Source organism: Musa acuminata, chromosome BXJ1-2, assembly GCF_036884655.1.
Source record: "Musa acuminata AAA Group cultivar baxijiao chromosome BXJ1-2, Cavendish_Baxijiao_AAA, whole genome shotgun sequence".
NCBI lineage: Eukaryota > Viridiplantae > Streptophyta > Magnoliopsida > Zingiberales > Musaceae > Musa > Musa acuminata.
The window spans coordinates 15625878-15648527 of NC_088328.1; the positions used below are offsets into that span (position 1 = coordinate 15625878).

The 22650-nt window shown below is 36.5% G+C and overlaps 1 protein-coding gene across 2 annotated transcripts; it reads right to left on the reverse strand.

Annotated features, from left to right (window-relative positions):
* Positions 1-19085: 19085 nt before the first annotated feature.
* On the reverse strand, positions 19086-22439 carry LOC103969022 (alpha carbonic anhydrase 7). Of its 2 annotated transcripts, XM_065108381.1 has the most exons (8): positions 22238-22439; positions 21946-22163; positions 21765-21871; positions 21556-21658; positions 20928-21095; positions 20757-20810; positions 20592-20682; positions 19086-19219 (listed from the first exon to the last, which is right to left on the reverse strand). In XM_065108381.1, the coding sequence occupies exons 1-7, from the start codon at positions 22320-22322 to the stop codon at positions 20596-20598; spliced, it is 822 nt and encodes a 273-aa protein (XP_064964453.1). In that variant the 5' UTR covers positions 22323-22439; the 3' UTR covers positions 19086-19219; positions 20592-20595. The 2 variants fall into 2 exon arrangements, with proteins under 2 accessions (XP_064964453.1, XP_009380700.2); XM_009382425.3 differs by lacking the exon at positions 19086-19219 and having other exon boundaries at positions 20477-20682.
* Positions 22440-22650: the final 211 nt, after the last annotated feature.

Consider the following 22650-nt stretch of genomic DNA (forward strand, 5'->3'; position numbering starts at 1 on the left):
TCAACCAATTCTCAAAGAGAGCGACAACCCTTACAAACTTCACAACTTATTTCTTGCACCAACCAAGCTTTGGTCGGGGGTATTTATAGCCCAAATGGCTTCAAGATGGAGCCAAAAAATTCAAATCATCAAAAATTTCGAGATTTAAATTATCTTGTAGCTGCAACTTTTAACACCATAATTTTGGACTTATTAGGAACAAGTCAGCACTAAGAGGGGAGGGGGGTGAATTAGTATAGTGGACAAAATTACGTCGATTCAAAATTTCATTCCGATTAAACCCGTTTTGGAAGATGTTAACTTGAAAACATATGGAAGAGTGTAGTGGATGTAAAGCAAGTAAGATAATTTACAGTTAAGATAAATAGCAAAACAGAAATGCAAACCGAATTATAGTGATTCGGTCGTTGTGACCTACATCCACTCCATCGATTTCCCTTCCATCGAGGCCACCAGCATCTACTAACGATCTTCCTTCAATGGGAAAAGATCAACCACCCTTATAACTTGATTCTCCTTTTGACAGGTTCAAGAGAGAACCTTTACAAGATTACACTATCGGCTTTTTATTTGATTATTTGAATTTGAATGAATAATTTAATTTAACTGTAAATTGCCTTCTTATTACTTTCACTACGATCCCCTATGCTTCCAAGTTAATATCTTTCCGATCAGCTTTCAACGTATGAAAGATTTTTAGAACCGACATAATTTTTATCCGCTGCACTAATTCATCCCCCCCCCCCTCTTAGTGCCGACTCGTTCCTAACAGTTAGTATCATAGCCATGTTATTTCTCATTTGGTTTAACACCCAAGAGAAATGACTCTTTTCGGCTTTTAAGAAGGTCACTCTCTCATTCGTCCTCCCATGTTCAATGGGACGGACTATACATATTAGAAAACTCGAATGAGAGATTTTTTTCTTTCTTTGGATTTGAATTTATGGAATATAGTTGAAAGCGGTTTTCAAAGGTCTTCTCTTCCGATGAACCATTGAAATGATTTAGAAAAGAAGACTTTTTTTTTAAATGCTAGAGCTATGAATGCTCTATTTTGTGCCTTAGATAAAAATGAATTCAATCGGGTTTCTACTTGCGAAACAACTTTTGATATTTAGCACACTCTTGAAATCACACACGAAGGCACAAGTAGGGTTAAAGATTCTAAAGTCAATATTTTGATGTATTATTTTAAATTATTTTGTATGAAACCAAGCTAAACCATTGGAGATATGTACACCCGTTTTATGGATGTCATCAATGGTTTAAAAGCACTTGGTAAATTTTTTTCAAATCTTGAACTTGTTAATAAAGTTTTACAATCTTTTTCTATAAATTGGGATTCGAAAGTAACTGTAATACAAGAGATAAAGGATTTAAATAAATGTTTACTTTAAGAACTTATCGGGTATTTGATGACCTATGAAATGACTTATGTGGCAATTGAACTTGAGAACAACCTTTCAAAGAACAGAAAGGATTTGACACTTAGAACAAATGAAGACCACTTGAGTGAAAGCTCAAGTAATGAGGACTTTGAACTCTTAACTATAAAGCTTAAAAATTCTTAAAATAAGAATAAAAAAAGAAAAATGAACCTAAAAAGAAGAAGCTACAAAAGAAGAAGAAAACACTCAAGGTGGCCTGGGACAAATCGAGTTCATCCGAAGATGAAGAAAAAAACCAACAAAGGCGAGGTGGCAAAATATGCCTTATCTGCTTTCGATGATGAGGTAATCAAAATCCCCTTAGTTTATTTTGAAATAACTTGATATTTTTTTATGAGTTATTTTTTAAATTAGTTAGTAAAAAATAAAAAAAAATTATAAAAATATATCATTTTTTTTGTTAATTTTGAAAATGATAATAAAAATTGTATGTTTTATGATAAAGGAACAAAATGTTAGATTTAATGCTTGTACACATAATAAGATTAATCTTATGTATGTTTTTAAGAAGTAATAATGTGTATCTTAATGATTTCCATATTGCTTTTCGATTTTGATTAAAAATATTTTATGTTTAATGAAATCAAACTTGATGATTTAATGATGCATAATGATTTAAAATCCTATGTTTTTGGAATTATGTATTATACTTTTGATCTTATATCTTTCATGACATGATTCCTTTGTATTTATGATTTGTATATCTCATGATATGATTGAATCATTGATGTAAAGAAGGCAAATGCATTACCACAACAGACAAAATAATTTTAATTAAAAATGTTTTATGAAATTCTGCTTGATGAAATAATGTAATGATGATTTGAAGTCATACTTAATAAGTTTATATTTCAAAATTATGCTCGATGAGTTATGGCTTATTAATATTTGTCGTAATGAAAATTGCTTTTTTAGTTTTAAACATTGATGCATGTTTTTATTTGGCATAAAATTTGGGCATGCATATATAAAATCAATCATGTGATATTGAAACATGTAAATCACATAAATTAAAACACGTGAAGAGAGGAAAGCTTTCTCCTTGAAAAATTTCTTTTTCTTTATCTTATCGATTTTTTAAAAAGAGATTAATGAATCTATTTATGTTATTTTATGAATCTTTTGAACTATTAAAGTGATTTTGATTACTTAGATTTGAATGAGTTATTAATCCAAATCACGATATTGAAATATCGATATTTGATATTTGAAATCTTTCTATGAATTGAGATCTTTTTCTCCTGGTTTCTTTTTATGTTTTACTAACGAGAATATCTTTTTCGGAATTCATGACTTAAAATTTCTTTTGAAGAGTAATCTCCTAAGATTTCTTTTGGTTATTTACTAGAAAAGGAGATTTGTTAAGATGAATCATTTAGAAATTGATCTTTCTTGATCTTTCATCTTTCATGTCATGATTTTCATATGATTACCTTTGTATTTATGTAATGCTTAGTGCATTGATGTAAGAAAGAAATGAATTGCACCATTAAAAAATTTTCCTCTTCTTCTTTCTTATTTACAATGACAAAGGGGAGAAAGGAAATTGAATGGGTTGAAAATAATGATGAATGTTTTGAAAATAAATGTTTGTATCATGTTTGATGATTTTACATTTTAAAATTATGCATGATGAGTTGAAGTGATGATGGTTTAAAAATATTTATTCAAATGCATAAATTGATAATCTTTTTATCAAATGAATCATGATTTTTCTTGTATGATATTATTTTTACTATGCATAATTTCTTGTATTCATGAAGTATATCTCATCACTAAATTTTTCTTGTTATCCTTGACATGATGTGAAAATTGATGTAAAGGGAAAAAAATTATAATATTGTATTCTTCTCTTCTTTTTGACAATGACAAAGGGAGAGCAAAACTTGCTAGCTTACTTATATCAAAAGAGAAAAAAGAAGTGTTATCTTGCAAATCTCAAGAGAAGCAATGTTTGCTAAGTTACACATTTCAAGAAAATGCAAAAATGATGCTATCTTGTACATTTTAAATTTGCTAGCTTTATGTTGTAAAACTTGTATATCTCTAAAAATTGATAGTTATATGTTGTATGCAATGATTATGCATGATTTTATGTTGTATGCAATGATATAATTAATTGGTTATATTCATGATGTATGCAATATTAAAGTACCTTGATTATATGATGTATTGCATTTGATGTGGATCATGATTGCTTTGAGTTGAATTCAAGGTTCTATCAATGGCATATTGATACGGGGAGTTTAGTTTAAACTCCGTCATCAATTGGTTGTCATCATAAAAAAGGGGAAGATTATTGAATCTCAGATTTTGATGATGAAATCAATTAATGTGTTTGATCTTATCTGTGTTTTAAGTGATGCAGGACTAGCTTCGATCAAAACAAGCAAAACGATTAAAGTATGAGGAATCAAATGTTGGGCCGGAGCAAATATGTTAGTAGATTGGACGTTGGGCTGGAGGATCGGTAGAAGGCTTTGTGTCATGAATTTGGGCATTAGAGCTAGAAGAGCGGACATTACGCCAAGGAGATCGGAGTTACGGAGTCAATATGCCGATTGGGCAAAAGGCTGCAAAAGAGGACGATGTACCGAAGTATCGAACGAAGCACCGGATGAATTAATAACATGACGGACTATTGAATCTTGTATTTTGATGATGAAATCAATTGTAAATTATTTGATCTAATATATATGTTGAGAAAAGTGTGCAGGATTAACTACGATAGCAGTAAGACATCAAACATGTGTTGCGCCAGAGACAAGATCGAGATCTCGTTGGAAGTTCAAGAGTTCGTTGGAAGTCTAGACGTTCGTTGGAAGTTTTACCGAAACCAACCGAGAAGTCCAGGAGCTTGCTAAAGAAGCTTATTAGAACTCGCTAAGAATATCGTCATAAAGACTGGGAGCTTGCCGGGAGTCCACTAGAACATTACCGAGAATTCGTCGAAAGATCGCTGGAAGCTCGCTGGAAGAGAAATTGATGTACCGGAACAAGAGTACTTTGATTATGTCTTAGTTATTATAGTTAGATAATAGATTGAGTTAGAATTGGGAGGTAATCCCACTAACTTAATTAGGGGCCAATTGGGCCGTTAACAGGGCTGAATTAGGTCGGATTGAACAGCCCATTCTGCCCTTGAAAACATGGCCGACGGTGGCACCGCCTGGTGACCCAATTCCCCAGGTGGTATAGGCGATGGTACCGCCTAGATTGGGAAGTGATATCGCTAGTAGTTAATGTTGCCAGCGGTGGTACCGCCCCTATCAGGCGATGGTACCGCCCCTATTAGGCAATGATACCACTCAGTGTTAGACTACATGCAGTAGTACCGCCCAATAATGGCGATGGTACTGCCAGTACCCCAAAATCCGTGGATGTGGCACTTTTTGGCTCCAATTTTTAAAGTCATTGGGGTCTATAAAAACTCTACCCTTTTCTACATGAAAGGGCATGAAAGTGTTTAACATATTCTTGAATCTCTAGGGTGTTATGTGTTGTAAAAGTGAGAAAGAGTCCTCCCCTCCCTCTCTTAGCTTTGTAAACATCCAAGAAAGAGGAGTGAGGCTTGTAAGGGTTATCTCCTAAACCTGACAAAAGGAGAAAGAGCTGTAAAAGGTGGTTGGTCTTCGCCTATTGAAGGAAGGCCTTTAGTGGACGTCGATGACATCGACGGAGGAGGAATCCGAAGTTGATGTAGGTCACATCAACGAACTACTCTAAATTATGGTTTACTTTTCTTTTTGTGCAATTTTCATCACTTCAAACCTCTTTAAGCTTCTCTTTACATTTTTACAAAAGCTCTCAAGTTCAACATCCTTCCGAAACGATTTGAATCGAAATGAATATTTTACAAAATCGACGATTTTTCACTACACTAATTTACCCCCACCCCCCCCCCCCCCCCCCCTCCTCTTAGTGCTGCTCTTGATCCTAACACGAACAATATGGGATTCGCTTGTAATCGTTTATGCTTAGATCAAATTAGTTTAGGTCTAATTGAATCGGTATTGGGGTAAAACAATGTCAACTCAATTAGGGATTAATTGGGCCTAAATTGGGAGTGATCTGGGCTCATTGTGAGGCCCATTCAATGACCCAAATGTTGGGCCAAGCGGTGGCACCGCCTGTGAGTTGGAAAACTTGAAAAACTTAGTCTCTGAGGCTATCAGGTTATGGTACTACCAGACTGGGTGGTGGTACCACCCAGTGACAGTGTGTTAGGCGATGGTACCGCTATACTGGGCTGTGGTACCACCTAGTGTCAAGCTGAAGGCGGTGGTACCGCCCATACCCAAAAGACCTGAAAGTTTAAATTTTTGGCTCCATCTTTGAAACCATTTAGGGCTTATAAATACCCCACTTGGCTAGCAAGAAAGGAGCAAGAATTCTAGAGAAACAAACTGAGTAAACTCTGCTAAAACATTGAGTTCCCTTCTCCTAGTGCTTAGAGTTAGTCCTAAGGGAGGTGTGTGAGGGAATACTTATAAAAGAGTGACTTATAAATGTTATCTCCTAAACCTATGAAAAGGAGAAAGTGTTATAAGAGGATAATTGGTCTTCACCCATTAAAGAAAGACCGATAGTAGATGCCGGTACCCTCGACGGAGGAGGAATCAGGAGTGGATGTAGGTCACGATGACCGAACCACTATAAAATATGGTTTACATTTCTTTTAAGGTCTTTACTTACATTGCAAACTACTTTACTTATTATACTTCTGTACGCTTTCAATTTCAAGCTATCTTTCCGAAATCAGCTTTAATCGAACGAAATATTTTCAAAACCGACGATTTTATCCGCTACACTAATTCACCCCCCTTCTTAGTGTCGACTTATTCCTAACAGTTATTCTGTAGACGATCATCATCAAAATTATAAACACTATCATATACTATTAGGAACGAGTTGGCACTAAGAGGGGGGTGAATTAGTGCAGCGGTAAAAATTATATCGGTTCTAAAAATCTTTCGTACGTTAAAAGCTAATCGGAAAGATATTAACTTGGAAGCGTAGGGGAGTGTAGTGAAAGCAATAAGAAGGCAGTTTGCAGTTAAAGTAAATTGCTCAAAAGAAATGCAAACCAGATTTTATAGTAGTTCGGTCGTCGTGACCTACATCCACTCCCGATTCCTCTTCCGTCGAGGCCACTGGCATCCACTAACGGTCTTCCTTCAATGGGCGAAGATCAACTACCCTTTTACACCCTTCTTCTCTTTTTCACAAGTTTTGGAGACAACCTTTTGCAACCCCCTTATTCCTCTCTCAAACTACACTAACACTTAGAGATTTGAGAGGAGTTTCTCACAAGATTATAACATCATTTTTTTTTCTATTTTGCTCTCAATTCTTGTATATGTTAACTAGGGATGAGAGGGGTATTTATAGGCCTCATGTGGATTCAAACTTGGAGCCTAAAAAGACCTCATCCCAAGTTTCTCGGGTCCTGGTGGTACCACTGCCTACAAGCTTCTTTAGCAAGCTCCTAGACTTCTCGGTCAATTTCGGCAAAACTTCTCACGAACGTCCGGACTTCCAACGAACATCCGGACTTCCGATAAACTCTCGAACTCCTAATGAAATCACGTTCTTGACTCTAAGACTTTATTTTGCTTTATGCTTTGCTATTGTAGTTAATCCTGCACACTTAAAATCCACTTCGATCTAGACAATTATTATTAAGCTAATTAAATATTGTCCGGCATGTCTTTGGTTCATCGATGCTTCGTCTGATTCTTTGGCGCATCATCCTCTCTTGCGGCCTATTGCCCAATCGGCCAGTTGACCTCCACAACTTCAATTTCCTTGGTGCAATATCCACTCTTCTTTGCTCGATACCCGAACTCATGGCCCGAAGCCTTCTGTCGATACGTCGACTGATCCTTCGGCTCGACGTCCAATCTTCTGACATGTTTTTCTCCGGCCCAACATGATTCTTCCTGCTTTAATTGTTTCTCCCTGATCAAAGCATCCTGTGTCACTCAAAACATAGATTAAATCATAAACACTATCAATTGGTTTTAACATCAAAATCCAAGATTCAACAATCTCCCCTTTTTTTTATGATGACGGAGTTAACCTTAACTCCCCCTATCAATGTGTCACATTGATAGAACCTTAAATTCTAGCTGAATTCAAGTCAAAGCAAATTTCATCATAAATATTTGCAACACTTCATCATAAAATCATGCATATCATAATTATACTTCTCCCCCTTTGTCATCAACAAAAAAAGGAGAAGTGCATTTAACAAGTTTCAAATCATTGCATTATAAATCTCAAGTTTTATCATCATGCAAGCTACTAATAATTTAAGTTTTTCAAGTTTGTAAATTTTGCTAGATGTGCAAGTTAACATATTTTGCTTCTTGAGATAGGCAAGATAGTACTTTTGCTTCTCTTGAGATTGCAGGCTAGCAATTCTTGGTGATGTTCAAGATAGCAAGTTCTACATTATGCAAGCTAGCAAATTTATATCATTTAAAAAAATATAAGCTAGCAATATTTGTGATGTTCAAGAAGGCAACTTTTGCTTATTGAAATATGCAAGTTAGTAATCTTTGCTTCTCTTTTGAGATGAGCAAGTTAGCATATTTTTGTATTTTCTTGAATTGTGTAAGCTAGCAAATATTTCTCTGAGATGTGCACACTAGCAATTCTTTCTCCTCCTTTGTCATTGGCAAAAAGAGAGGAATAATAAAACAATGGTATAATTTATTTCCCTTTATATCAATTTTTAAATTATGACAAAGATAATGTGTCATTCTTTATTACAATATGATATCATTTCATAAAACGATAATTGTTGACTTTCACATCATTTAAAAAAATCATAGTATTGCATGCATCATTCCAAATCATAAGTATTTCAAATTATGATGGTATAAAAATGTCAAATTATATTGAACATCCTACCATGCATGTGTTAGGATCAAGAGCCGCACTAAGAGGGAGGGGGGGTGGGGATTAGTGCAGCGAAATACTTTCCTGATTAAACTTAATTCTAGAAAATATTCATTTCGATTCAATCCATTTCGGAGAGAAATTGAACTTGAAAGCTTTCGTAAAAGTGCAAAGAGAAGATTAAGGAAGTTTACAGTAATGTAAATTGCACGAATGAAAAACAAACCAGAATTTAGAGTGGTTCGGTCGTTATGACCTACATCCACTTTCGGATTCCTCCTCTGTTGAGGTCACCAATCACCTCTTTATAGCGCTTTCTCTTTTTCACGGGTTTAGGAGAGAACCCTTACAAGTCTCACACCTTTCTTGAATGATCTCAACACTTAGAAAGGGAGGAGGAGAACTCTAGCACTTTTACAACTCTTTAACACTTCAAAGACTCAAGATTATGCCAAATACTTTTGTGCCCTTTCATGAAGAAATGGGTGGGGTTTTTATAGGCCCCAATGGTTTCAAAATTAGAGCCTAAAAGTGTCACATCCCTGGATTTTAGGGTACTGGCGGTACCACCACCATTACTGGGGGGTACCACCGCCTAACACATGACATTGGGTGGTACCACTGCCTGACAAAGCTCGGAGACTGAGCTCTAGTGGTACCACTGCTTGATAAGGGCGGTATCACCGTTGGCAGCATTAACTGCTAGCGGTACCACCGCCCAGACCACTTAGGAGACTGGGTCTTCCAAGCGTTGCCACCGTCGGCCATGATTTTAGGTGCTGAATGAGCTATTCAATCCAGCCCAATTCAGCCCTATTAAGGGTCCAATTGGCCCCTAATTAAGTTAGTGGGATTACCTCTCAATTCTAACTTAATCTACTATCTAACTACAATAACTAAGACATAATCAAAGCACTCTTGTTCCTGACGAGATTCAATAATCTCCCCCCTTTTTTATGATGACAATCAATTGATGATGGAGTTAACCTTAACTCCCCCTATCTATATGCCATACTTGAGAAAATATATTCTTGAATTCAAGGCCTTTGAATTCAAGCATCAAACCGATAAGTTAAGTTCATTTAAACATATCATTATACACATCATGATACTTATCATGATTTACCAATTCTAAATACAATACCACGTATTTGTCAAAATGATGTCAAGGCATGATATTCATTTTTAAATCCAATGATAATCATCATTGATACAAATTTCGAATATGAAATTTAGCAAGATAGCAAGTCATCATTCTATGACAAGATGGCAAGTTATTAAATTGTAAAATAGCAAGTTAAGCTCATAATATCTTGTAATGGAACATTTCAAGCATTTATGATAAGTATATAATCATATAAGCATTTTAAACATTTCAAGCTTATGCGATGTTTTACACTCTTTGTTTTGATATGTTTCAAATGATAAGCACATAAGCATTTACGATAAGATACATTGCATACATTGTCCTCAATTTACCACATTTTGATATTATTTCTCCCCCTTTGTCATAAAAAAAAGGAGAACAATTCAACAATGTAAGTGTGGTAAAAATTCATGCCACATTTCAATTTGTATTTGACGATACCAATCATATTTCAAGCATTCATGATATGGTATCATTCAAAAGTTCTCAACATTAAAAGTTATAAACGTTAAAGAGATAGCTAATACCAACTTCTCCCCCTTTGTCATCAAAACTTTGCATGAAGAAGGAAAGCAAGGAGGAAATCCATTAAAAACCAACTTTGTGAAATGATTTGAATCAAGTTAAAAACAATAAAAGAGTTTCATTAAATCATGCTTCAATTTTAATAAACAGAAGGGATTCATGAAAAGGATCAAGATATACATGTGAAATCAAATCCTCATTCTTGCAAGTGATTATCACGTACTAAAATTTATCTTTCAAGGATCAAGATATCCATTAGAATTTATAAAATTCATCTTTCATGAGAGGAGCATCATATCAAAAAGAAATTTATAAGTCATATTAGGTAATCAAATTATAGAAACCCCTCTCTTGATAATATTAAGTCGGTAAACATGAGATAATTAGATTAACCCACATGGACTTTTATTGTTATAGGTAGAGACCGATTCTTGGTGTAGGTTGAGTTAGTCGAGTCCCTCGAGTCCCTCGAGGCTCACGTATATCGCGATTCGCTATCTTGCCTACGATATAGAGATGTCACCGGTGACCTAAGGACATTGTATCCTTTGTCTAGTCCCTCAAGGGTATATCATCGAATCATACTCATCTTATAAGGTGTTGACTTAATCGAACATCATGATTGGTCGAGTCCCTCGAGACCATGGTGATTCGGAGGCCGAACAGGACGGGAATCACAAGAAGTTATGATCGACAAGAGTTGCCTACCTTTTGGGCTTAGTGTGATTGGTCGAGTCCCTCGAGGTTACACTAAGACGCTGATTGGATCCTGATCCCCACTAGAAGTTTGCCGGAGACTTCCGTTTCACGTGCTGAGGGTGTCGTGTGACTTGCCAGTAAAGTCGTTGGAGCATATTAAGATAGAAGTTCATATCTTGATTATTTATTTCTGTAAAATCTGCATGTTATTTATTTCTATTACATTTTTATTTTTAGAAAATATCGCTTTCAAATTCCTTACATGGCATACTTGATGTCAGCTGCCTCACTAGTCCAAATTATACGAATTGGCTCCACAACTTGAGAATTATTCTTATGGCGAAGAAAATCATGTACGTCCTTGATATAGTGATGCCTATGCCCGAGGAAGGGGCAAGCAAGGATGAGATCGCTCGCTATGTGAAGTACATTGATGACTCTACTCTTGCTTAGTGTTACATGTTGGGCTCTATGACTCCTGAGTTATAGAGACAACATGAAAAGATGGATGCCAGATTTATTCTCCTATATGTCCGCAAACTATTTAAGGAACAGGGAAGGACTCAGCGATATGAGATATCCAAGAGTCTCTTCCATGCTATGATGAATGAGGGGACACCGGTTCAGAACCATGTCCTAAATATGATTGAGTAGATAGAGAAACTCACAAGTCTAGGAATGGTCCTAGATGATAACTTATGTGTGGACATTGTGCTTCAGTCCCTACCAGATTCCTTTTCATAGTTCATAATAAATTTTAATATGAACAAGCTTGAGTTGACTCTTCTAGAGCTCCTCAATATGTTGAGGGAGGCAGAGAGCACTATCAAAAAGGAGAAGTCAGTTCTCTACACTGGTGAGACCATAAAGAAAAGGAAAGCAGAAAAGTCCATTAACAAGGGCAGGGCAGACCAGGTAAAATAAAGGTTGCTTAAAGGGACCGGCAAATGACAAAGGCTAGTGGTTCCACTATGGAAGAGATGTGCATTGGAAGAGGAACTACAAAGAGTACCTTGCAGGGAGGGTGAAACAAAAGCTTGGAGAAGCTTCAGGTACATTCATGATCAATCTCCAATTGTCAAATTTTTGTGATAGTGCAATGGTATTGGATACCGGTATTATTTATCACATCTGTAATTTGTTATAGATTCTGACAAAGTCGAGGAGATTTGCAAGAGGAATATTGCATAATAGTTTGTTTATGCTAAACACTACTCCACATATCATGAATATAAGTATGTCCAAGAGGAAATTAGATAAGGTGAACAGTGCATACCTGTGGCATTATAGGCTGGGTCACATCCATGAGGGAATAATTCAAAAGTTGCTAAAGGATAGATATCTAGATCCATTCGACTACGAGTCATATGTAATCTATTTAGTGGAAAACTGACCAACTCTCCATTTAGTAGAACTGGAAAAAGAGCCATTGAGCTACTAGAACTCATACATAGTGATATATGTGGACCCATGTCAACTCATGTCATTATACTTCATTATCTTTATTGATTATTTCTTAAGGTATGGACATGTGTACTTGATGAAGTATAAGTTCGAGGTCGTTGAGAAATTCAAAGAGTATAAGAATGAAGTGGAGAACCAGACTGGAAAGAGTATCAAGACTCTTCGATGAGATCGAGGAGGTGAGTAATTAAGTATAGAGTTTACCTAGTTACTTAAATACACCTCAGCTCAATGGTGTGTTTGAAAGGAGGAATCATATGCTGTTAGACATGGTACGGTCCATGATGAGTTTCGCTGACTTACCCATCTTATTCTGGGGATATACCCTAGAGATAGCAGCTTACCTTTTGAACAGAGTTCCAACTAAGTCGGTAGTGTCTACACCATATGAGATATAGAAAGGAAAGAAGCCTGATCTTAAGGTTGTTATGATTTGGGGCTGCCTTGCCCACGTTAAAAGACACAACTCCGATAAGTTGGAATCAAGGACGGAATGGTGCAAGTTCGTGGGATACCCCAAGGAAACTTATGGGTATTATTTCTATCATCTCGAGGACCAAAAGGTCTTTGTAGCCAAGAAAGCGATGTTCCTTGAGAAGGAACACATTCTTGGTGGAGACAGTGGGAGCATGATATAGTTGAGCAAGGTTGGAGAACCTAGCTCAAGCACCACTCTACAACCCGAGTCTGTTCAGGTACCTAATACACAAGTTCCAACTTTACGTATGTCTGGCAGAGTATCTCATCGTCCTGAGATATATGTGGGACATATTAGAGGAGAGGATGTTGAGGAAATTGATCATTAGACCTACGAGGAGGCTATTATGAGTATAGACTCCGGGAAGTGGCAAGAAGCCATGAATTCTGAGATGAATTCTATGTACACCAACAAAGTTTGGAACCTAGTTGATGCGCCCGAAGGTATTATACCCATTGGTTGCAAGTGGATCTTTAAAAAAAAGATTAGAGTATATGGAAAGGTAGAGACCTATAAAGCAAGGCTAGTGGCTAAGGGCTATTATCAAAGGCAATGTGTTGACTATGGCGAAACCTTCTCACCCGTAGCAATACTAAAATCTATCTAAATTCTATTGGCTATTGCAGCACACTATGATTATGAAATCTAGCAGATGGATGTAAAAATCGCATTCCTCAATGGGAACCTCGAGGAGGTGTTTATGATATAACCCGAGGGATTTGTGTCCAAGGACTACCCAGATAAAGTGTGCAGGTTTCTTAGATCCATTTATGAACTAAAGTAAGCTTCCCGAAGTTGAAACATAAGATTTGATGAGGCAATCATATCTTATAACTTCGTTAAGAACGAAGATGAGCCTTATATATACAAGAAGGTAAGTGGGAGCGCTATCACCTTTTTGATGTTATATGTGGATGACATCCTGATCATTGGGAATGATATAGGAATGCTATCCACAGTAAATGCTTAGTTATCTAGACACTTCTCCATGAAGAACTTAGGGAAAGCATCCTATATCTTGGAGATTCGGATCTATAGAGATAGATCCAAGAGGATGCTTGGCTTGTCCCAATTCAGGTACATAGAAACTATTGTCAAAAGGTTTGGCATAGAAAATTTCAAAAGAGGTCTCATACCGATGAGACATATGATATCATTTTCTAGGAATATATCCCAAAAAACTCTTAAAGAAAAGGCAAACATGGATAGGATACCCTATGCATCAGCAATAGGGCCTATCATATATGTCATGCTATGTACTAGGCCTGATATATCGCATGCTCTAAGTGTCACGAGTAGGTATCAGTCAGATCCAGGCTTAGAACACTGGAAAGTAGTAAAGTGTATCTTTAAGTACTTGAGAAGGACTAAGAATCTTTTACTAGTATATGGAGGTAGTAGCCTTAGGATTAAAGGCTACATGGACTCAAGTTTTCAGTATGGTGTCGATTATAGCAAGTCAAATTTAGGGTATGTATACACTTTGAATGAAGGAGCAGTGTGATGGAAAAGTTCTAAGCAAGATAATACTGCTGACTCGACTACAGAGGCGGAATACATTGCTGCAGCAGAGGCAGCAAAGGATGGAGTCTAGATGAAGAAGTTTATCATAGATCTAGGAGTCGTGCCAGGTAGCAAGGAGCTGATTTTCTTATATTGCGACAACAACGGGGAACCCAAGTCTCATCAGAAGTATTCTAAGGAGGTTCCTCTTAATAAGAGAAATCATGACCCGAGGAGATGTAGTAGTGGAAAGAGTTTCATCCGAAGATAACATTGTAGATCCACTCACAAAGCCATTATCTCAAATTATCTTTGAGCATCATAGGGGTCTGATAGGGATCAGACTCCTTGGTGATTGGCTTTAGGTCAAGCGAGAGATTGCTAGTCATAGGTGTCCAACAAGCCAATCATGTAAGTGATGGCATGTGTGACTTAACACGTAGTCGTTTTGTTTATTATATTTTGGCATTTATCACTTTATATTGACTATTGCATATATGCATGTATATATTATGATGTTCTTGGATCTGTGCAAGGGGAATCGAATCATGATGAGATCACGATAATGAGATCGATTCACCTTTAAACACAGATCCTAAATAATCTCGATCATAGATTACTCAAGAGGGACATCGAGATCATCGGACAGACTGGTGTGCTGTATATCTATCCATATGATGGATGCAGCTGGTCTTATAGCTGCTCGTGTGGGGACACTAGGGATACAGTACAAGTGCTCATTGGAGAATAAGTTCACTAATTGATCTGCTTACGAAATGTTGGATGGTTGATGATGCCTTATTGTCGGACAACGATTCCGTAATCCTAGTGGTGTATCTGGTCCTTAGACTTAAGACACCAAGGATGTCCTGTATGAGTACTCCACTCTTTGATACTGGACTTATACGTTTGGATATCTCAGTTCTAGTACAATCGATCATCGGGAGTGGCAGTCAACCTTACGAGGGCTATTGAGTGTCAATAGAGGATCATCCACTCTCGATGTCATGAGAGGAATATCCTATGTGTTCTTGCTCAGACAAATCCCTGGCCAGGGTCATTCGGATTGAGAGAGAAAGAGTTCTTCAAGAGAATCCGATTAGAGCGAGACTCGAGTAGAAATCGTATGGGTCAGACAGCACCATGTCCAGTATACGGTCTCTAGAATAATAGATGGATGAGGGACTATAGATACATGATAATTGAGGATAGACATGTCCAATGGATTGGATTCTCTTGTATCGTTTGGGGATTGCGGTGTAGTGGCCTAGTACGTTCGTAGTCGATGAGTCGAGTGAATTATTATGGAGATAATAATTCACTGAGCCAAAAGAACAGGTATGACTCACGACCGACTCGATATTGGGCCTAGAGGGTCACACACATATGGTAGGCGTTACAATGAGTAGAGGTTCAGATATGAGATATCCGTCGGAGCCCCTATATTATTGGATATCCAATAAGCCCCTGAATTATTGGATCCCATAGACGAGATCCAATAAAAGCCCATGAGAGATTATTGGATAAAGATCCACTAATCTAAGAGGCTTGGGTAGTTGGATGAAGATCCAATACCCAATAGAGGAGGATCCATTAGGGTTAAGTTGATAGAAGACCTCTATAAATAGGAGGGATGTAGTGGTTCATAGGCTAGAGTATTTGCTTGTCTCTCCTATTCTCCTCCCCCTCTCCACCTCCAAGTAGGCCTAGAGTTTTGAGGAGTATCGTCGCAGCCTTGCTTTGTGGATCACCGTTAGAGAGGAGGGCGCTTGACCTCCTTCACCCTCTCCTAGATATCTGCAAGGAATCGGGGATGTATGATCTCCCTAGGTAACACAATCTTTACTATATGCAGTGTTCTATTTCGCAGATTTTGTGCACCAATCTTCGCACGATGACGAATATCTCTTTGGAAATAGGGGATTTTGTTTTCTATTCTTCTGCTATGCATGTGATATCGCCCCCAAAGATTTCTCAATTATACCACTACCCAAACTAGTAGTATCACTGCCTAACACAGTCTAGGAGACTGTATCTGGGTAGTGCCACCACCTGATAGCCTAGAAAAGTGTGCTCTTGACTTTTTCAGCTCATAGATGGTTCCACCTAATCTTAGGTTACCGAATGAGCCTTCTACCCAGCCCAAAATAGTCCCAACTTAGACCCAATGAGCTCCTAATTGAGTTATCATGGTTATATAAAAAACTAACTTACGACCTAACTATGACCAATTAAGACACAACCGATTATAAAATTAGAATTCTATGTTGTCTGGCATGTCATTGATTCATCCGGTGTTTCATCTGATCTTTCAGCGCATCATTCTCTCCTTTGATATATTACCCAATCGTCATATTGACCTCTCGTAACTTTCGATCTCCTTGGTGTAATGTTCGATCCTTCGGTCCGATTGTCGAACTCATGGCACGAAGTCCTATCGGCACATCGATTGATCCTCCATCTCAACGTCCAATCTCCTGACATGTTCCACTCTGACCTAATGTATAATTCTTCCAGCTTTAATCAAATTTTCTTTTCTTGATCGAGGTTAATCCTACATCACTTAAATATATATTAGATCTTAACTTCATCAATTGATTTTATCATCAAAATCCGAGATTCAATAGTATCTCTATAATACAAGCATTAGATTCAAATTTAATATTATATCCTTTATCATATAATTGACTAATACTTAGTAAGTTATATTTTAAACCATTTACTAATATAACATCATCAATCAAGAGGTTTGATTTGTTACTTATATTTTTTTTACTAATAATTTTTCCTTTGTTGTTGTTTCCGAAGGTGACATATCCTCCGTCTTGGCTAATAAGCTTAGAGAAATGTGTTAGATCTTCAGTTATATGCCTTGAGCATCCACTATCAAGATATCATTTCTTGCTCCTAGCTTTTAATTATAGACATATATATAAGAAAAGGGGGTTTGCTTTAAATACTCATTTAACTTTGGGTTCCTCATAGTTAGATCTACGTATCTTGACTTTTGACATTAAGTAGTTTATGATTCCTTTAGGAACCCAAACTAATTTATGCAACTTATATTTTTTAATAAACATGTATAAACATAATGATCATATCTACCACAAAAATTACATTTAATTTAAGGAAAACATGTAATGTGAGTCCTTTAATAAATGTCGTTGGCTTTTGTTAAGTGTTACTACTCACGAAACTAATTCATTCCTTTCTATGTACTTGACATTTGTTAGCCAGAATCATATTTAATAATTTATTATCAATTTTAATTTTTTTTATTTTTTATAATAACATATTTTCCTTTTTGAATAGGTCTAACTCTTCATATTTAGTGCAAGGTGTTAACAAGCATTTGTTATACTCATTTTTTAATTTATCAAATTTATTAGAGAGAGATACATGATTATTTTTTAGCAATTTATATTTCTTACCAATTATTTTGTATTATCATATAAGTCATGAAATGCATCAAATAATTTATTATAAGATAAAGAAGTTTTTGTTGAGTCACATACCTCGTAGTTGAAAGCTATCAATCTATAGTTTGTTACTTTATCTTCATTAGTTTGCTTTTTGTCTTCTGATGCACTTGATTCATCCCAAGTTGCCTTGAGTGCTTTCTTTTTCTTTTGTGTTAGTAGTTTCTTTTTCTGTTGTATACACTCATTTTTAAAGTACCTTGACTTTTTACATTCATAATAAATTATTATATCTTTTTTAAATGTATTTATATTCTTATTTATAAAGTTTGTTTTGTTCCTTTTTATAAACTTTTTAAATTTTCTTACGAGGAGTGTCAAGTCATCATCATCACTTGAACTTTCGTTCAAGTGATATTCTTTAGTTCTAAGTACAATATCTTTCTTGTTTTTTGAAAAGTTATCCTCTCATATGTCTTATAAGTCATTTCATAGGTCATTAATGATCATATGAGTTCATCAAAAGGAAAGTTATTCAAGTCTTTTATTTTTTAATACCTTTGGATCCTAACTTTTTCGAAGGAATCTTAAAATTTTATTAACTAATTCAAGATTAATATAATATTTACTAAGAGCTTTCAAACAATTGACAATATATGTAAAACATGTATATATGTCATTAATGGTTTCACTTGGTTTAATTCTAAATAATTCATAACTATTTACCAAAGATTAATCTTATATTCTTTTACACTATTTGTGCCTTCATAAGTAACTTTAAGTGTATACCAAATATTATATACACTTTCATATATAGAAACATGATTAAACTCATTTTTATCTAAAGCACAAAATAAAACGTTTATAGCTTTAGTATTTAAAGAAAATATTTTCTTCTCAAGATCATTCCATTCATTTATTGGTCTAGAGGATTTTAAAAACCCACATTTAATGACATTCCACAGATCAAAATATATAGAAATCAAGAAAATCCGTATTCGTGTCTTCCAATAAGTATAGTAGGTCCCACTAAACATAAAAGGATGAGTGATAAAATGACCCTCTTGATTAAACATCTCTTGAATGTTAAACCAAGAGAGAGAACTGATATGAATTATTATGATCCTAAAAATAGTAAGAGGAGAGAGGGGGAGGAGGTGAATTAGTGCTTTCGAAATAACGTTCCGATTTAAAAACTTTGATCGATGAAACCCATATCAGAAATATATTTAACTTAGAATATGAATAAGAGTAGTGAGTAACTAAATTAGTTAGTAATATAAAAAAAAAAAAAGCATGAAGAGAAATACGAACTAGATTTACAGGGTGATCGAAGCGACTAATGAACATTGCAATACACTTGTGGTGGAAGGTGGCAGCAGAAAGCCTTGGATCATCGGCTGGAACTCATGGCTCGTCGCAACAGTTTCCTCTGTAAGATCACCGAATGAATGCTTCTTTGATACTAATTAAGATTGAGAACATGATGAATCAATTAATGCTTCCTTCTTCTTGTCATTGTCATCGTATGGGGATGGTGTTCTACTCTTTGCTACTCTTTGTTACTGCTTTCAACACCCTTTGCATGATCATCTCTGCTGTGTTGGGTTTAGAAAGCATCAAAATTCACCTGATAAGAAATCCATCAGAATTTTTTATCTTTAATCACTCTGCAAACACAAATTGTTCTTTAGGTCTTAGAATGAGAAATCCAGCCCTGCCATAGGGGATTTAGCTTTGATCACTCTGGGATACAAACAAACAAAAAATATATATATATTTTATGAGGTGCTGCAAATATTTCTCTCCAAATCCAACAACAGCTTTCCTAGCTGTCCTAAGATCCTCGAGTTTCAAATAATCCAAAAACACAAACCAATATGTGAGTGAAATCAAGCTAATCCTACCTTATACAAACAAGATGCACATAGGATGCAGAAAGGAATGTGTGGAAAGGATGCAAAAAAAGGATTTTAATTTTTTTCTTCTTTCTTGTCTCATTTAATTCCAAGAAACTTAGAAAACATTTAAACAAATTTTCATTAAGAAAATCAGAAGACTATGACAGTAGAACCTATAAGTCATTAATAGATTTAGAAAGAAAATAAAAACAAAATAAGAAATATTTTAAATGTATCGACACAAGGTAATGCTCTCATCCAACATTATTTTCGAAGACGATTCAAATCGTATAAGTGATAATATAAAAGAAATTAATTGAAGAGAGCAAGAGGTATCAACAACCAAAATAGATTTAATAGTAATTAATTTCCTATTTATAGACTTGTATATACAATCAACAAATTTTGAGAATAAAAGGAAACATAAGGTTTTTCCGAGTAACATCTTTATTGCCTAACGAAGTATGTTGCAACATCATGAAATTGGAATAACCATTTAAATATGCAAAACCAAAACCATGCATGCATATGGAGGTCATCATCATAAGAGTTGGGAATAACAAGATTTTCATCACACATCATTACAAATTGGTCTAATAACTTACCCACCTAAGTTTCCTTCTTAGAAAAGGTGGATGATAGCAATTAGAACATAAAAAGGCCAAGGATCAGACTATTAACAATATAGACTTACTATCTATCTCAAATGATTAACAATAGCAGAGATTTTTGGCACCAAAACCATCAAGCATGATGATTTTATCACCCCTGATCTAGTAGATTTTTAGTTTCAATAAAGCTGCTATTAATAATATTAATAAATATGCATCCCTTCTCCATCATGTTATCTGTAAATCAAGATGCTTGTGTAATCTCAAGAAAGAACCAAGCATCATCCAATGAAGATCAATCACTAAATTTTGTGACAATCCAAATCCCTTGGCATAAAAAGACCATATAAAAATTGCAGTCACATAGCAAATAGTGACAATTTTAAACCATCTTTTGGTTGATATTCCAATGTTGAAGTGCAAGATATTGTTTCATCTTCAAATTTCACAGAGGTTTTGTATGAAAATAAGTATTACGCGAAGAACATACATAGTCATCGATATCGATATGGTCGAGGCCGATATAAACCGACAATCCTCTTATTCATCTTTTGGGTGGGTCTTGCGTTCATCTCTGAGCCCTGCAAGTTAAGTTGCAAAAGTAAGAACTCTCCTATGCTGGAAAAACAGCTGTAAAAACATGTGTGTTACTTACATCATGGACAGCTTCTCTTAGAAGGGCCAGTTGCTCCCTTGACACTGTCCGCACCTAAACACCACAGAAACAACTCATTTCCATGTTCATACAAAACCTTTTTCGAGGATTTAGCAGATGAACTGCATACGGCAATTCATTTGATGTTTGGTTCATGTGCATCAAGCTGACCTTCTTTATGATGGTCCAAGCCACACCCTCAGTGCAAGGTGGAGTGGTCAAAGATCCAGTGTATCTGTAGTATTTCCTACTTCCCTTTCTAACGTGCCTTGGATCCACCATGCCCACCACCTCCTCGGCCTCATGCTTATCTGAAATCCTCTCAATGTATCTCTCCAGCTGTGCATACCAAAACTCCAAGATGAGAGATAACTAACAAGAAACAATGTCAAGTAGTTCAAGACATTTTATTCAAGTTGATGTTGCCAAGAACAACAGTTCTTCATGGCAAAACCAACTAACTGAGACTAAATTATTAGTGGTCACTTGATTTTTCTCTAGATTTTTCTGAATCAGATGCCAATTCTGCATTAAAATTTGATCAACCATGATATTAGCTTCCTTGTAAATCGCTTTATGGCACGCAAAGATTCATATAGCCAATTCCAATTAGTTGATTATTGTCGTTGCTCTTACAAACCTTTGCTAGTAGGCATCGACTTTGTCTTTTTTTTTTTTTTGATGATTTCCATTAGGAGTTTTGCTTCGGGATGATCTGTTCCCCTTGTGACCATGATGAACAGCATACATGGCCATTATGGTAGGCCAGGAAAACGATTTGTTTGCGCTAAGAACAGACCTCGGCAAGGAACGGATCATGGTGGCCAATCTTGTAGAGAATGCCGACGACTGCGATTTTATTATCGGCGCTTTCATGAACCATGTGCATCTCCATGGGGTACCTACAGCAGCAGCAGCAGAACATCACATGCAAGCGAGTTGGATGGGCCGAAAATTATTATTCCTACCAAGTAATTGTTTCTTCCAAGGATCGAGAAGATGAAACACCTGCGGCCATTGATGGTGTGCTCGGAGGGCGAGTGCCAGTGCATCTGTTTAAGACCGTACTCTGTTCCGTTGATCCATATCCCTCCTGCTTCATCCTCCCATTTGAGCTTCGCACGGCGAGGAACTGGTCATCTTAATAAAAAGCCTTTATGGGAAAAACTTTTAGCGCATAGTCGCTTACCATGATGTCGTGACCACGGTTCTTGAGGATGGCGTCGGCCGGGCGATAGGAGCGGCGAAGGCGGCCCAAGCAGGGAAATACCTGCACTCTCTCGTCGGAGAGATCAATGGGAGACTGCGTCCGACCCTTGCCACAGGCAGCCCATTCATGGTGGATCTCCCCCCAGTGCTCTGGTCCAATCTGGCTCCCCCTCTGGTAGCTGAACTCCTTCTCATCCTCTGCGAGCAACAGGCTTGTTAACAGCTAGTGATGTAGATTTTGTTGTTGCAGACAAGGCCAAGAAATCGCATACCAACTTCTTGAGAGGCTACCGGGAAGGACTGCAGGAGAGCCGCGACAAGGACGCCGAAGAAGAACACAGGTTTCGGGTGCCCCATGATGGGGTCAACGAGGGAGAGGAGAGACAGTAGAAAGGGAGATGAAGAGCAGGAGAGACGGTCGAGTTTGCAGGTACAAATAGCTATTACTACTACGGGGCTCTTTGCTGCTTTCCCTGCAAGTCCACGAAAGACTCCATTCCTCAGAATAATTCGAATATTGTGTCACGATGTTAAGGAGAGAGACTCATTGACTTTGACCACAACGGCTACGATGTCATGTATTAATTATTATTATTATTTTAGTGATAGGAAGACAGACGTAATGCAAAAAGAATGGATAGAGAGAGAGAGAGAGAGAGAGAGAGAGAGAGAGAGGCATCCAAGG